The sequence below is a fragment of the Lithobates pipiens genome, unplaced genomic scaffold (assembly GCF_037356315.1).
Source record: "Lithobates pipiens isolate NorthernLeopardFrog02 unplaced genomic scaffold, aLitPip1_a1.2 Scaffold_13, whole genome shotgun sequence".
NCBI lineage: Eukaryota > Metazoa > Chordata > Amphibia > Anura > Ranidae > Lithobates > Lithobates pipiens.
The window spans coordinates 259038047-259051016 of NW_027507718.1; the positions used below are offsets into that span (position 1 = coordinate 259038047).

The 12970-nt window shown below is 42.0% G+C and overlaps 1 protein-coding gene across 1 annotated transcript in view; it reads left to right on the top strand.

The window, feature by feature from the left end:
* The window catches only part of GRID2 (glutamate ionotropic receptor delta type subunit 2), a 1483303-nt gene that overhangs the window by 942816 nt on the left and 527517 nt on the right, over positions 1 to 12970 (top strand). The window contains exon 7 of the mRNA XM_077476559.1: positions 632 to 793. Within this exon, the coding sequence (XP_077332685.1) occupies positions 632 to 793 (162 nt within the window). The remainder of the gene's footprint in view (positions 1 to 631; positions 794 to 12970) is intronic.

Below are 12970 nucleotides of genomic sequence, written 5' to 3' on the forward strand. Positions count from 1 at the left end.
TAGTTTTTGTGAATCAGTTACAACGTTTCTTAGTGAAGCCCTTGTCTCTGAATTAGCATCCATATTGGCAACCTGCCGCCCCTTTAGCTGGCTTGCAGGCTGACAATACTGCTGCAAATTGCAACAGGGAATTCTGTTACTGTTAACACTTTCCAGGTAGGAAACTTTGCAATAAATTCAATTTCCTTTGGATAACATTATACAGTGAGGTATGGTGCCAAATATACTGAAAATACATTTAGGGTTTACGTGCACTTTAAGAAATGACTAGATTGAATTTCTGCTTTATAAGTATAGGTTTACTGATATAAAGCAGGTAATAGCAGGGTTAAAGCAAGCATGATATTTGTTTTGATCCTATATGTGACACCTGTTCTTATATAATAGTTTAAAAGGTTGGCAGAAAATAAAGCTGTTATGACACTACAGGAGGGAACCCTCTATCATAAATGACATAACTTGATAGGCCTAATTTAGAAAGAAAAAAAATTGTTTGTTCAATCAGGCAAGAACTTTACTTGCAGCAGAATAAGCCCATAAAGAGCTGTAGCTACTATGTTGTGATTTTTACTTAGGTCTGTCAGGCTCCTCAAAAAAATAAATCTAATGATCAATATCTAATCCTTTACAGATCACCAACCTGTATATCTATGACACAGTGCTCTTACTAGCTAATGCCTTTCACAAGAAGCTTGAAGATCGAAAGTGGCACAGCATGGCCAGCCTTACCTGCATCAAGAAGAACTCAAAGCCTTGGCAAGGAGGTCGATCTATGTTAGAAACTGTCAAGAAGGTACTATTTTCTCCATCTTTCATCTTCATTATTTTCAAATGAAAGGAAAAAATGATGCTGGCTGAGGTGTCTAATTTTAAATGCGTATTAGTCTTACTAAAAGCGTAGCCTGTCAGAAGGTCCATAAGATTAGTTTAGATGACAAATTTGCTAAATTATCATTCTTCAGTGAAGTTTTACAGTTCAGTAAGAAGTTTCATCTTCTGGTCTACAAAGGTTTTATTACCACTGTTGTTTTCTCACAAAAAAAGCTGTTATAGCATATATGAAAGCTGCAGTCAGCTTTGTTAGTTTTTTGAAGACCAAATAAAGGCATCAAATAACACCAATTGTTATTTGTGCTCAATCTAGCTTGGCAATGCAATGAAATAAAATGTTTATACATACAAAATATAGATCATGCCTACTAATATAGCTCATGGGCATATAAATTAGATGACTACTGCCCAATATGGTCATCTGACTGCTATCTGAAGTCTAGTTTGAGCTTTGGTGTGGCTATCGTGCCAGGTGTTTGAAAAGTAGTGCCCACACCAATACTACAGGAATAAATACTCATTACACTTTTCCAAAAGCAAAAGTTGTGTTTTTGATTTGCTAAAGGAGTAGAAAATGTTTACTAAGCATGGTGATCAAAGTACACTTTCATTTTGCTCTCCCAATCATGTGTAGTATAACTTAAATGTGATCTTTAGCTAAATGACTGGATGATTAAAATAAACGCTGCTTTACTTTATTCACTAAGGTGCGTGAACATTCTTTGCACTTTTAATAAATCAACACTGATGTGTACACATTCATGTATTTCTGAACACTGGCCACAACATCTTTATTGGGTCTGCTCTATTACACTTTGTGGATTCATGCTTTCAGGGGCCACTGAGATCAAAATGACCCTTACATTATCAGGCTCATTCAATGTAGTTAATGGAGAACTCCATTTATGTGCTATGCAAACCTGACATGACTCATTAAACTTAGTAGGAGTTTCTGTTTGGCTCAGCTTACATATGTGGGTTTCTGCATCAGGGTAACAGGATGGGGTATAGCAAATATTTTCACTTAATCAGGAGCAGGGAAGAAGTAGGAATGCTGCACACATGCCTGCTGAGAGTCCTTCTGCAGAAGGGAAGGAAAAAAAGCAGAAGGGAGGAAATGACTATCAGTCTAATGTGTCCCTTGTGCTGTTCCTAGTCTGATACCCCACCTACCTCCATTGCCACAATTTTCAACTGTGGCAGGGGTAAATATAAAGGGACCTATGCTTTGCAGTCATCAATAAGGCCCGCCATGCCTACCCTTTTCACCCCTGTCCTCCGTTCACAGAAGTTGTATAATAGCATCTATGAATGAAAAACAATCTTTGAATAGAGGACAGTCAGATTAAAGAAAGCCCACCTGCTCCATTCAGAGATCCTCTTTTATTCATAGAAGCTATAGTACAGCTTTTATCAATGGAGGAGGTTGGAAGAAATTACATACAGTAGTTGGCAGTCTTGATGAACACAAGTGACAGCTTCCTTGGTTCTTTTAACCCCCACCTCACCAGAAGATTATGGCAGCGGGGGTAAGAGGGGATCAGAGGAGAAGGATTTCAACTAAACAAGAAGCTAGCAGCAAAAAAGACACATATGATTGAAGTAAATAATGCCCCTCGGGCTGATATTTTTTTTACCAAATTTGGGCCTTTTTTAATAAAGTGTTAAGCTTTGTTAATTATGCTGCATAACTCTTCATTAGAGCTTCTAACAACCCCTAATGAATTCAGCCTTCTTGCCTAACTGGTTGCATCCTTATTGATTTTAACCATCTCAATACCAGGCACTTAAACACCTTCCTGCCCAGACCAATTTTGAGCTTTCAGCGCTGTCGCACTTTGAATGACAATTGCTGCACTGTACCCAAATGAAATTTTTATCATTTTTTCCCCATAAATAGAGCTTTATTTTGGTGGCATTTGATCACCTCTACGGTTTTTATTTTTTGCTAAACAAATAAAAAATACAGATTTTTTTTTTTTTAATTATGTTTTTTTTGTTTCAGTTTCAAAACTTTGTAAATAACTAAGTTTTCTCCTTCACTGATGGGCACTGATGGGGTTACTCTGATGGGCAATGAGAAGGCAGCACTGATGAGCACTGATGAGGTGGCACCAATGAAGTGGCACTGATGAGGTGGCATTGATGGGCACTGATATGTGGCACTGATAGGCGGCACTGATGGGTGGCACTGATGGGCGACACAGATGGGCACTGATAGGTGGCGCAAATTGGCACTGGTAGCTGGCATGGATGGGCGGCATGGATAGACGGTACAGGTGGGCATGGATATGCGGCACAGATGGGCATGGATAGGCAGCATTGTATTATATTATACTGTATTAATGGATGCCAATCAGTGCCAAACAATAATGCATGCCAATCAGTGATGCCCATTGTGGGCACTGATTGGCATCCATTATGGGCACTGATTGGCATCCATTGAGGCACTGTCACGTACCTGGTAGGAGAGCCCAGAATGCAGGGAGCGGCTTCTCGTAAGCCTGTGGCTCGAGAACCCCTGAAGGTGGGAACAGGGATTTAAGAGTTCAGAGGGCACAAGTGCCTGGCTGATGTAAGGCAGATCCGGATCGACAGCAGCAGGCACAGGTAGCAGACTGGAATGGCAGGTGGCAGTCAGCATGTGGCAGCAGGCACTGGCATTCGGACCGGGACAGCAGAAGGTAGTCAGTAGATGGCAGCAGGCACTGGCAATCGGACCGGAACAGCAGATTGAGGTCAGCAGATGGCAGCAGGTACTGGCTATCAGACCGGAACAGCAGATAGTAGTCAGCTGGTGGCAGCAGGCACTGGCGATCAGACTGGAACAGCAGATGGTAGTCAGCAGGGTCGGGTACAGGCCGGGTCGGTAACAGGCGGGCAACAACGGTACACAGGAAGAGACGGAGACGTAGTCAGACAGGCAAGAGGTCGGTGGCAGGCAGCAAACGAACGTAGTCAGGAGCAGGCCAGGTAACAGGAATCAAGGCAGCAGATAGCAGGTAACAGAATCACCGGACACGCTGTAGACTGGACAGCAAGGAGGAACAGAGGCAGAGTCCTTAAGTAGCCCTTAGGGCGCCAAAGCGGTCGTACGGCGAGTCTGCGTGCCCCCGCGAGTAACCGTGCGCCAGTTCGTGACCCCGCACACCCGCGTGCGCCCGTTCGCACCATCGCGCACCCGCGTGCGCCCGTTCGCACCAACGCGCACCCGCGTGCGTCCGTTCGCACCAACGCGCACCCAAGGATACCGACAAGTTCTCAGCAAAGGAATCCTGCGGGCAGATCTCCCATGTGCGATCGGATCACCAGGACGGCCATGACAGGCACTGACTGGAATCCCTGATGGTCTAGGGTGGCATACCTTGTCCTGATCATCCCTGGTGGTCTGGTGGCATCCCTGGCGGTCCAGTGGCATCCCTGGCGGTCCAGTGTGGGCATTCTTGGGGGGCTGTGCTGATAATTGATCAGCACAGACCTCCCCTGTCAGAGGAGCAGCCGATCGGCTCTCCTCTACTCGCGACTGACAGAAGCGAGCGAGGAAAAGCCGATCACCGGCTCTTCCTATTTACACTGTGATCAGCCGTGATTGGACATGGCTGATCACGTGGTAAAGAGTCTCCGTCAGAGACTGTTTACCGAGATCGTAGTTGCAGGGTGTCAGACTGATACCCCGCAACAACGATCACCGCAATGTGAGCCCCCGGGGGCACGCAGCGGCTCAAAATCCTGATCACTTCATATGCCGTCCGGTCAGGATTTTGAAACCACTTTGCCGCCGTGTATCTGCTATAGGGCAGGTGGCAAGTGGTTAACTAATTGCCCACCAATTTCATTTTAAGTACATAAATTACTTTCAACAACAAATGTTCCTTAAAATTCAAATGGTATGAATGCTAAAAAAAATCAGGAACAGTTCAACCAGAACACCCTTTGACTTCTTTTTGATTTCAAATGGATTTTCACTTTATTTTCTCCTGATCATCTTTATCTCTGTCTTTGCCAGGTCAGCCAAGCATATCATATGCTCCATTTGGAAACCAAGATAAATGGCCTGCAATTTAATAACCTCTTAATAAGAGTTGTGTCTTTAAATGCAGTGCTCCTTTTATTTATAAAATAATAATTATGTAAGGCCTAGATTATTTGTGAGTGACATTTGCAGACGACTGTGAAATTAAATGAAGCCTTTTGACCAAATTTGATATTAGCGTTTAATTATATCTTTACATTTTAAGCTACAGCTCTTCCTAGGGCAGCTTCATTTGTTTACTTTAAATTGGACCTAAACTCAAAAAAATTAAGTTTTTTTGCCATATGCGAAACTGAAAATGTTACCTTTTGCTTTCAATTCCTCCTGGTAATTATCAGTGCACGTTCTCACATGTGACTGTGCCTAGGCACCCATGTGCCTACAGCTTTATACAGTATCTTACAAAAGTGAGTGCACCCCTAACATTTTTGTAAACATTTTATTATACCTTTTCATGTGACAACACTGAAGAAATTACACTTTGCTACAATGTAAAGTAGTGCATGCACAGCTTGCATAACAGTGTAAATTTGCTGTCCCCTCAAAATAAGTCAACACACAGCCATTAAGGTCTAAACCACTGGCGACACAAGTGAGTACACCCCTAAGTGAAAATGTCCAAATTGGGCACAATTAGCCATTTTCCCTCCCCGGTGTCATGTGACTCCTTATGCCCCATACACACGGTCGGGCATTCCGACCACAAAATCCATCAGATTTTTTCCAACGGATTTTGGCCGAAACTTGTCTTGCATAAACACGGTCACACAAAGTTGTTGGAAAATCTGATTATTCGGAAAGAGGTGACGTACAAAACGTACAATGGGACTACGTAGAGGCCAGTAGCCAATAGTTTTAGTCTCCAAATTTTTTCTGAGCATGCGTGGCACTTTGTGCGTCAGAATTCTGTACACATGATCGGAAAAAGTCAAATCGGATTTTGTTGTCAGAAAATTTTAGATCCAGCTCTCAAACTTTTGTTTCGATAGAAGTCCGATAGAGCCCACACACAATCGGATTTTCCTACAACATAATCCAATCTGACTTTTTCCGTTGGAATTTCCGACTGTGTGTATTTGGCATAAGTGTTACAAGGTCTCAGGTGTGAATGGGGAGCAGGTGTGTTAAATTTGGTGTTACCGCTCTCACTCTCTTATACTGATCACTGAAAGTTCAACATGGCATCTCATGGCAAAAAACTCTCTGAGGATCTAAAAAATGAATGGTTGCCTCTTCTAAAGATGATGTACAAGGAAGCCTGCAAACAGTTTGCTGAAGACAAGCAGACTAAGGGCATGGATTACTGGAACCATGTCCTGTCGTCTGATGAGAGTAAGATAAACGTATTTGGTTCAGATGGTGTCACCCAGGTGAGAAGTACAAAGACAAGTGTGTCTTGCCTACAGTCAAGCATGGTGGTGGGAGTGTCATGGACTGGGGCTGCATGAGTGCTGTCAGCACTGGGGAGCTACAGTTCATTGATGGTGCCATGAATGTCAGCATGTACTGTGACATACTGAAGCGGAGCATGATCCCCTCCCTTCGGAGACTTGGCCACAGGACAGTATTCAAACATGATAACGACCCCAAACACACCTCCAAGTCAACCACTGCCTGCTAAAGAAGGTGAGAGTAAAGGTGATGGACTGGCCAAGCATGTCTCCAGACCTAAACCCTATTGAGCATCTGGTGGGCAGCCTGAAACAGAAGGTGGAGGAGAGCAAGGTCTCTAACAGCCACCAGCTCTGTGATGTCATCATGGAGGAGTGGAAGAGGACTCAAGTGTCAATCTGTGAAGCTTTGGTGAACTCCATGCCCAAGAGGGTTAAGGCAGTGCTGGAAAATAATGGTGGCTACACAAAATATTGACACTTTAGCCCCAATTTGGACATTTTCCCTTAGAGGTGTACTCACTTTTATTGCCAGCAGTGTAGACATTAACTCCTTGCCAACCAATGCGGGTTGCCCGGTGGGTGTAATGACCACCGGGCACCCGCAATCACTCGTGGCAGAGTGAAAACAGGGATCTGTGTGTGTGCAGATACACAAATCCCAGTTCTTTCAAGGGAGTAGAGACAGATCATGTGTTCATACTAAATATGAACACCGATCTCTCTCTCTCTCTCCTCCTAGACAGTCCCATCCCCTCTACACACCTAGAACACACCTAGGGAACACGGTTAACCCCTTAATCTCCCCCTAGGTGTTAACTCCTTCCCTGCCAGTGACATTTATACAGTATTCAGTGCATTTATATAGCAGTGATTACTGTATAATTGTCAGTGGTCCAAAAATTTGTCAAAAGTGTCCAATTTGTCTACAGCAATATCGCTGTTCTGATAAAAATTGTAGATCACCGCCATTACTAGTAAAAAATAATAGTAGTAATAATAAAAATGCCATAAATCTATCCCCTATTTTATAGACGCTATAACTTTTGCGTAAACCAATCAATATACGCTTATTGCAATTTTCTTTACCAAAAATATGTAGAAGAATACCTATCAGCCTAAACTGAGGAACATTTTTTTATTTTTAGATATAGGGGGTTATTTACAAAAGGCAAATCCACTTTGCACTGAAAGTGCACTTGGAAGAGCAGTCGCTCTAAATCTAAGGAGTAGATCTGAAATGAGTGGAAGCTGATTTTATCATCCAATCATGTGCAAGCTAAAATGCTGTTATTTATTTTCCTTGCATGTTCCCCTTGGATCTACAGAGACTTTACTTCCAAGTGCACTTTCAGTGCAAATTGTATTTTCCTTTAGAGCCCTTTCACACGAGGTGGTTTTCAGGTGCTACAGTGCTAAAAATAGCGCCTGAAAAAGACCGGCCCCTTTTACTCCAGTGTGAAACCGGGGGGCTTTCACACTGGAGCGGTGTGCTGGCAGGGCGGTGAAAAAAGTCCTGCTAGCTGCATCTTTGTAGCCGTGTATTCACCGATCCTAAACCGCTCCTACCCATTGCAATTAATGGGGCAGCACGGCTATACCACCGGCAAAGCGCCGCTGCAGCGGCCGCTAGCGGGGGTTAAAACTTCCCCGCTAGTGGCCGCAAACCGCCGCTAAAACAATCGTAAAGCGGCGCTAAAAATAGCACCGCTTTACCGCTGATGCCCGCACCGCCCCAGTGTGAAAGGGGCCTTTGTAAATAGCCCCCATTGTGCTTTTTTTCAAAATTGTTTATAGTGCAAAAAATAAAAACTACAGAGGTGGTAAAATACCACCAGAAGAAAGCTGTATTTGTGAGGGAAAAAAGGACGTCAATTTTGTTTGACTGAGAAATTGTCAGTAAAAGCGACAAAGTGCCATATCGCAAAAAATGGCCTGGTCATTGAGCAGCCTAAACTTCCGGGGCTAAAGTGGTTAATGGCGGTGTGTTGAGTTATTTTGAGGGGACAGCAAATGTACAGTGTTATTCAAGCTGTACACTCACTACTTTACATTGTAGCAAAGTGTAATTTCTTCAGTGTTGTCACATGAAAAGACAAGAAAAATGGGAGGGGTGTACTCACTTTTGTGAGATACTGTAGCTGTATATCTGCAGTGGAGGCACTGCTGCCTTGTGAGATTTGAAGTGTGATTTGGTGATGCCACTACTATGCTGCTCACTTTTTATTCTGGCTGGAAAGAAAGCTGAGTTGCAGTTTAAAGATTGCCTTGCTTCTACCTAATTTAATCTATGAATCTGTGCTCTCTGTAAACTCCCTGCTCCTTATTGATCATTACCCCACCAGTCGTCAGAGGATGCATTTTGATATGAGCCCTCATGGAGACAGAGAGAAAAACAAGACATGGTGGATCAATAATAAGAACAAGATCAGCTGTGGGGAACTTTGATTGATTTTTCAGTTTTTCAATTAATAGTATTGAACCAATCTAATCCATTTCTGTAGGCAAGCATATTGAAAAATTATCTCCAGTGTTCAGGCACTTATATCACCCCACAGCTTCTGTACACTAGCTCACGCAAATATTTTTGGTAATAAAATGAAATTCACCAAATCCACAACAAGCTGAACAAGCTGAAGTTAGAAGCTGATTGGCTACCATGCAAAGCTGCACCAGATTTTGCACTCTCCAGGTTTAGTAAATCAATCCATTCTTTCTTTGCATATAGTAGGCCTGCATTAAAACAAAAGAATGTTATGCATTTTACATGTTCCTGGGCATATTATATAGCTATCATTAGTCACCTACAGTATATGGTGGCTCCCAACAAGTAAACAGGCAGTACTAGGCAGTAATGAGTGAATCTGCTTGGTTTTGAGTTGAGGCCATGTTCAGCAAACACAACCAAAAGTCAATGGGAGGCAAAACTTGAAAATCAAAATTATCTCTATTTGTTAGGCTAATAGGCAAGCATTTATCAAACAAAGGGCATGGGGAGTTGGCCCTGCCAGAGTCCCCCATGTGATAGCATTTTTCTATGATATGTTCTCTTTACTGAGGTATCAGGGGTGTATTAGACCCCTGATGTCTCACCTGCCTCCCACTTAAGCTAATGGAGTGCAAATCAAGCTCCATTAGCTGATTCCCTGGCCACAGCGGCAGGGGAAAGTGACAGCTGAGCCAAGAAATCACATAATGGATGTAATTTCCGCATTCGTTCTAGCAAGGAGGGATCAGTGAATGTTTACTGGTCTCCCTCCCCTCTCCTTGGAGGCACCCATCACGAGGGTCCCAGGCCTACAGGAAGGACAGAGAAGCCCAGTGGGCCACACTACCGAGGGTCTATGGAAACCTTCTGGTGGCTGAACAGCTGCCAAATTACTTCCATTTAACAGCTGGCAGTTGACTTCTCAGATTTACACAATTCTTTTAAATGGTATACTTGGGGGATGCCTTAAACCTGCACATGAAATAAACACAACTATATGATGTACTAAAAGAAAAGTGAAATTCACAAATAAAAAAAAAGATCATTTACTTGAATATGAATATTTCCTTGGCACTGTGTTCTGTTTGTAAACAAGTGGTCTTGATTCCCCTCAACATTCATATTAGACCTTTATCCTAGATGAGGGACTGGTTTGGATTGTAGGGAGGGACCCTAAAAAAGAAACAAAAAAGGTGTAATGTGCCCTATAAAAATATGCATACCAAATGCTTATTCTTGCAGAGGGTTTGGTATAGATTTTAAAGTAGGACCCAAGCAAAAAAAATAAATCACAAAAAACAGATTTGCCCCCCCAAAAAAACAAAAATTGTATTTTAGCATTTTAGACCCTTTGACATCCCCAAAGCATGGCATTTAAAGGAGTCATGCATTTCTAATGTTGCACTTTAAGCCACATTAAAACTCCCTCTCCACTGAACAGTCCTACATGGCAGTGCCCAACTATCCATGCCATTTTGTACCAACAAATGTAAAAAATGGCTTTAAAAACATTCTTAATTAGTATTCAAGAGCTATATTCAGGGTCTGTGGATTCACTGAGTGTTCTTAAAATGTCCAGCAAGCAAAATTTTGCTTTGTTCATTCATCACTATGTGGCACCGTGCTGGAGCATTGAAATAATTCAGAAGAATTGGCAGTCACTGATAACATCTATTTTTTTGTGGTGGGGCAGTTGACAATTAAAACTTCAGTCTATAGCATCAGCAGCGAGCTGTTTTTAGCCATTGGTAAACTTAAGACCTGCTCAGACTACTCTGCAACCCAAAATGCTGCTACCTGCACAGCATTTTGGACTGCAGAGCCATGAACATAGCATGGTTTCAGCAGATCAGCCAATTTACCATTGTGTCAGGGATCAAACAGGGTGTCTACCCAATAGTGCTCCTTGTGTTTAATTACCTAAATCTTTATTCAGGCATTTGAGCAAATAACACTCCCTACACAAACTAAGCCTGTCGTAATTGGGATGAGCTGCCGGTTAAGTCTGAACTCATGTTCGTACTGAAATTAGTTTATTTGGAGGTTCAGTCAAGCTGAAACCTCTAGCTGCAGTGGTAAGTGAAACATTTATCAACAGTATTTCTAACACCTGGTTGTTAGGGAGCCAGTGGCCACCAGTGTACAACCAAGGATACATCCCAGCTAGGCCCACTCAGCTGTCAGTCAAGATTCCCAGGACAAAGTTGTTCAGGTCTGGTATAGATTTTTACAGATGTCTAATATTTTGCTATATTTGGCTATTATTGACTTCATTGAGGTTCAGGTTTGGCACCCAAACTTTAGTAACATTGGACAAACACATCCTGAACCAAATACACATACATTTAGCTCATCATTTTTCCCAAGTCCATAAACTACTCCAACCCACTGACAAACTACTAATGTGAATTCACTCTTTTATAGTCAGAGGCTTGCATTATTAGCCATTATGCTGACCACAGTTGAAAGGTCAGACAGTACATACTGGTAAAATTTAAAGAGATATAGTTACATAGTTAGCAAGGTTGAATAAATACACCAGTCCATCCTGAGTGAGTGTCTACAGTTGTCCCTATCCCTGTACATTGCACACTCACATCAGTCCCTACGCTCTTGGAGCCCACAATCCAAGGTCCCCATTCATATACTAGGGCCAATTTTGGACAGAAGCCAATTAACCCACCTGCATGTCTTTGGAGTGTGGGAGGAAACCGGAGTACCTGGAGGAAACCCACGCAGACACAGGGAGAACATGCAAACTCCAGGCAGGTAGTGTCGTGGTTGGGATTTGAAACAGCGACCCTTTTTACTGCTAGGTGAGAGTGCTAACCACTACAATGCTGTGCATTGCTAACATGTGTCGACACAGAAGTAACTTGTCTTCACCCTGGGGAAGAGCATGCACTATTGTGGAACAAGGAGGAGTCCTCCCGTGCTTTTTCTGCACTGTGTCATATGATGCTTTTGTGCCAAGATGCAGCTAGAAGACCTTTTCTCAGCTCACCCAGTGCATTTACTGTATGCAAAGGCACTGACACAGCACTGCTATGCAGCTGTACCTGCACGACCATGGGCAAACCACTCTGCAGATTTGCAGGAATCCTGTATAGTGCTAATGTGCAAAGTATGTAGGGACTGCAGTCCTAGTGCTGCCCTAGGCTAGTTGTATTCAAGATGGACCGATAAGTACATCATTGACTATTAGTTATTGTTATTTTTTGGTAGGTTTTTCCTAATATTATCTATACATTTTATTTTATTTCAGGTTTGTATTTATAAATCATGTATCCAACAAATATACTGTTTAACTTCAAACTTCCTTCGTTATTGCTCCTTTTATATATAAAATTTTCCTGCCGAGAAAATATTGTTACCTGACAAGTATATTAAATTAACATGTTTCAGCTACAAATCAACTAATTACCTGTTTATATATAAACCTATCCGACTTATCATCATTATATCTATATATATAGTAGAAAGGAAACCATATGTAAGCTAAAAACTATTTTAAAGTGTTTGACTTTTACATGTTAACACATCACCTTTTGCTGCTTTTAAAAATTCCAAAAGGGGGCGGGGGGGGGGGGGGATTTTCTTCAGTATGAACTAGTAAATGCTAAATGCAACCAATCAGAACTCACCTGTCTTATGTCAACTCTGTACAAGAACTCAAATTAGGTTGCTATGGATACTGAATCTTGCATTTGCCACTTTTTTCGTTGTAGTGTATTGACTTAGGCCCCTTTCACACTACCATGATTTTGAAGTGATTTTTGCCACGATTTCAGGAAATGCCTGTGTAACTTGCATCAAAGTCAGGGACCACTTTAAAGTCGGCACAACTTGAAGTATACTAATATGAATGGTTGTCATTGGAAATCATGGTGAATGAATTTGCAGTCCCAAGTCTAGGACAAGTCATACAAGTCGAGTGAAAGGAGCCTAAGCCAGCTTTTGTAATAAAACATCCAACACATTTTCAGTGATAATTTTGCACTCGGTGCAATGGCTAATGGTATGTTTTGTATAATATTCAGAATGCCCAATGCATAGTTTTTGTCATATACCATCTATGATCATATAATGACACTAAAGGATATTGTTTTATGGGCTAATGTTTTGTAAAAAAGAAAAACTAATAGTTCAATTAACTATATTTCTAAACATATCACTAAACAATGTACACACAAATCTGGCTATACAAAGGGCAATATTGATTTAAAC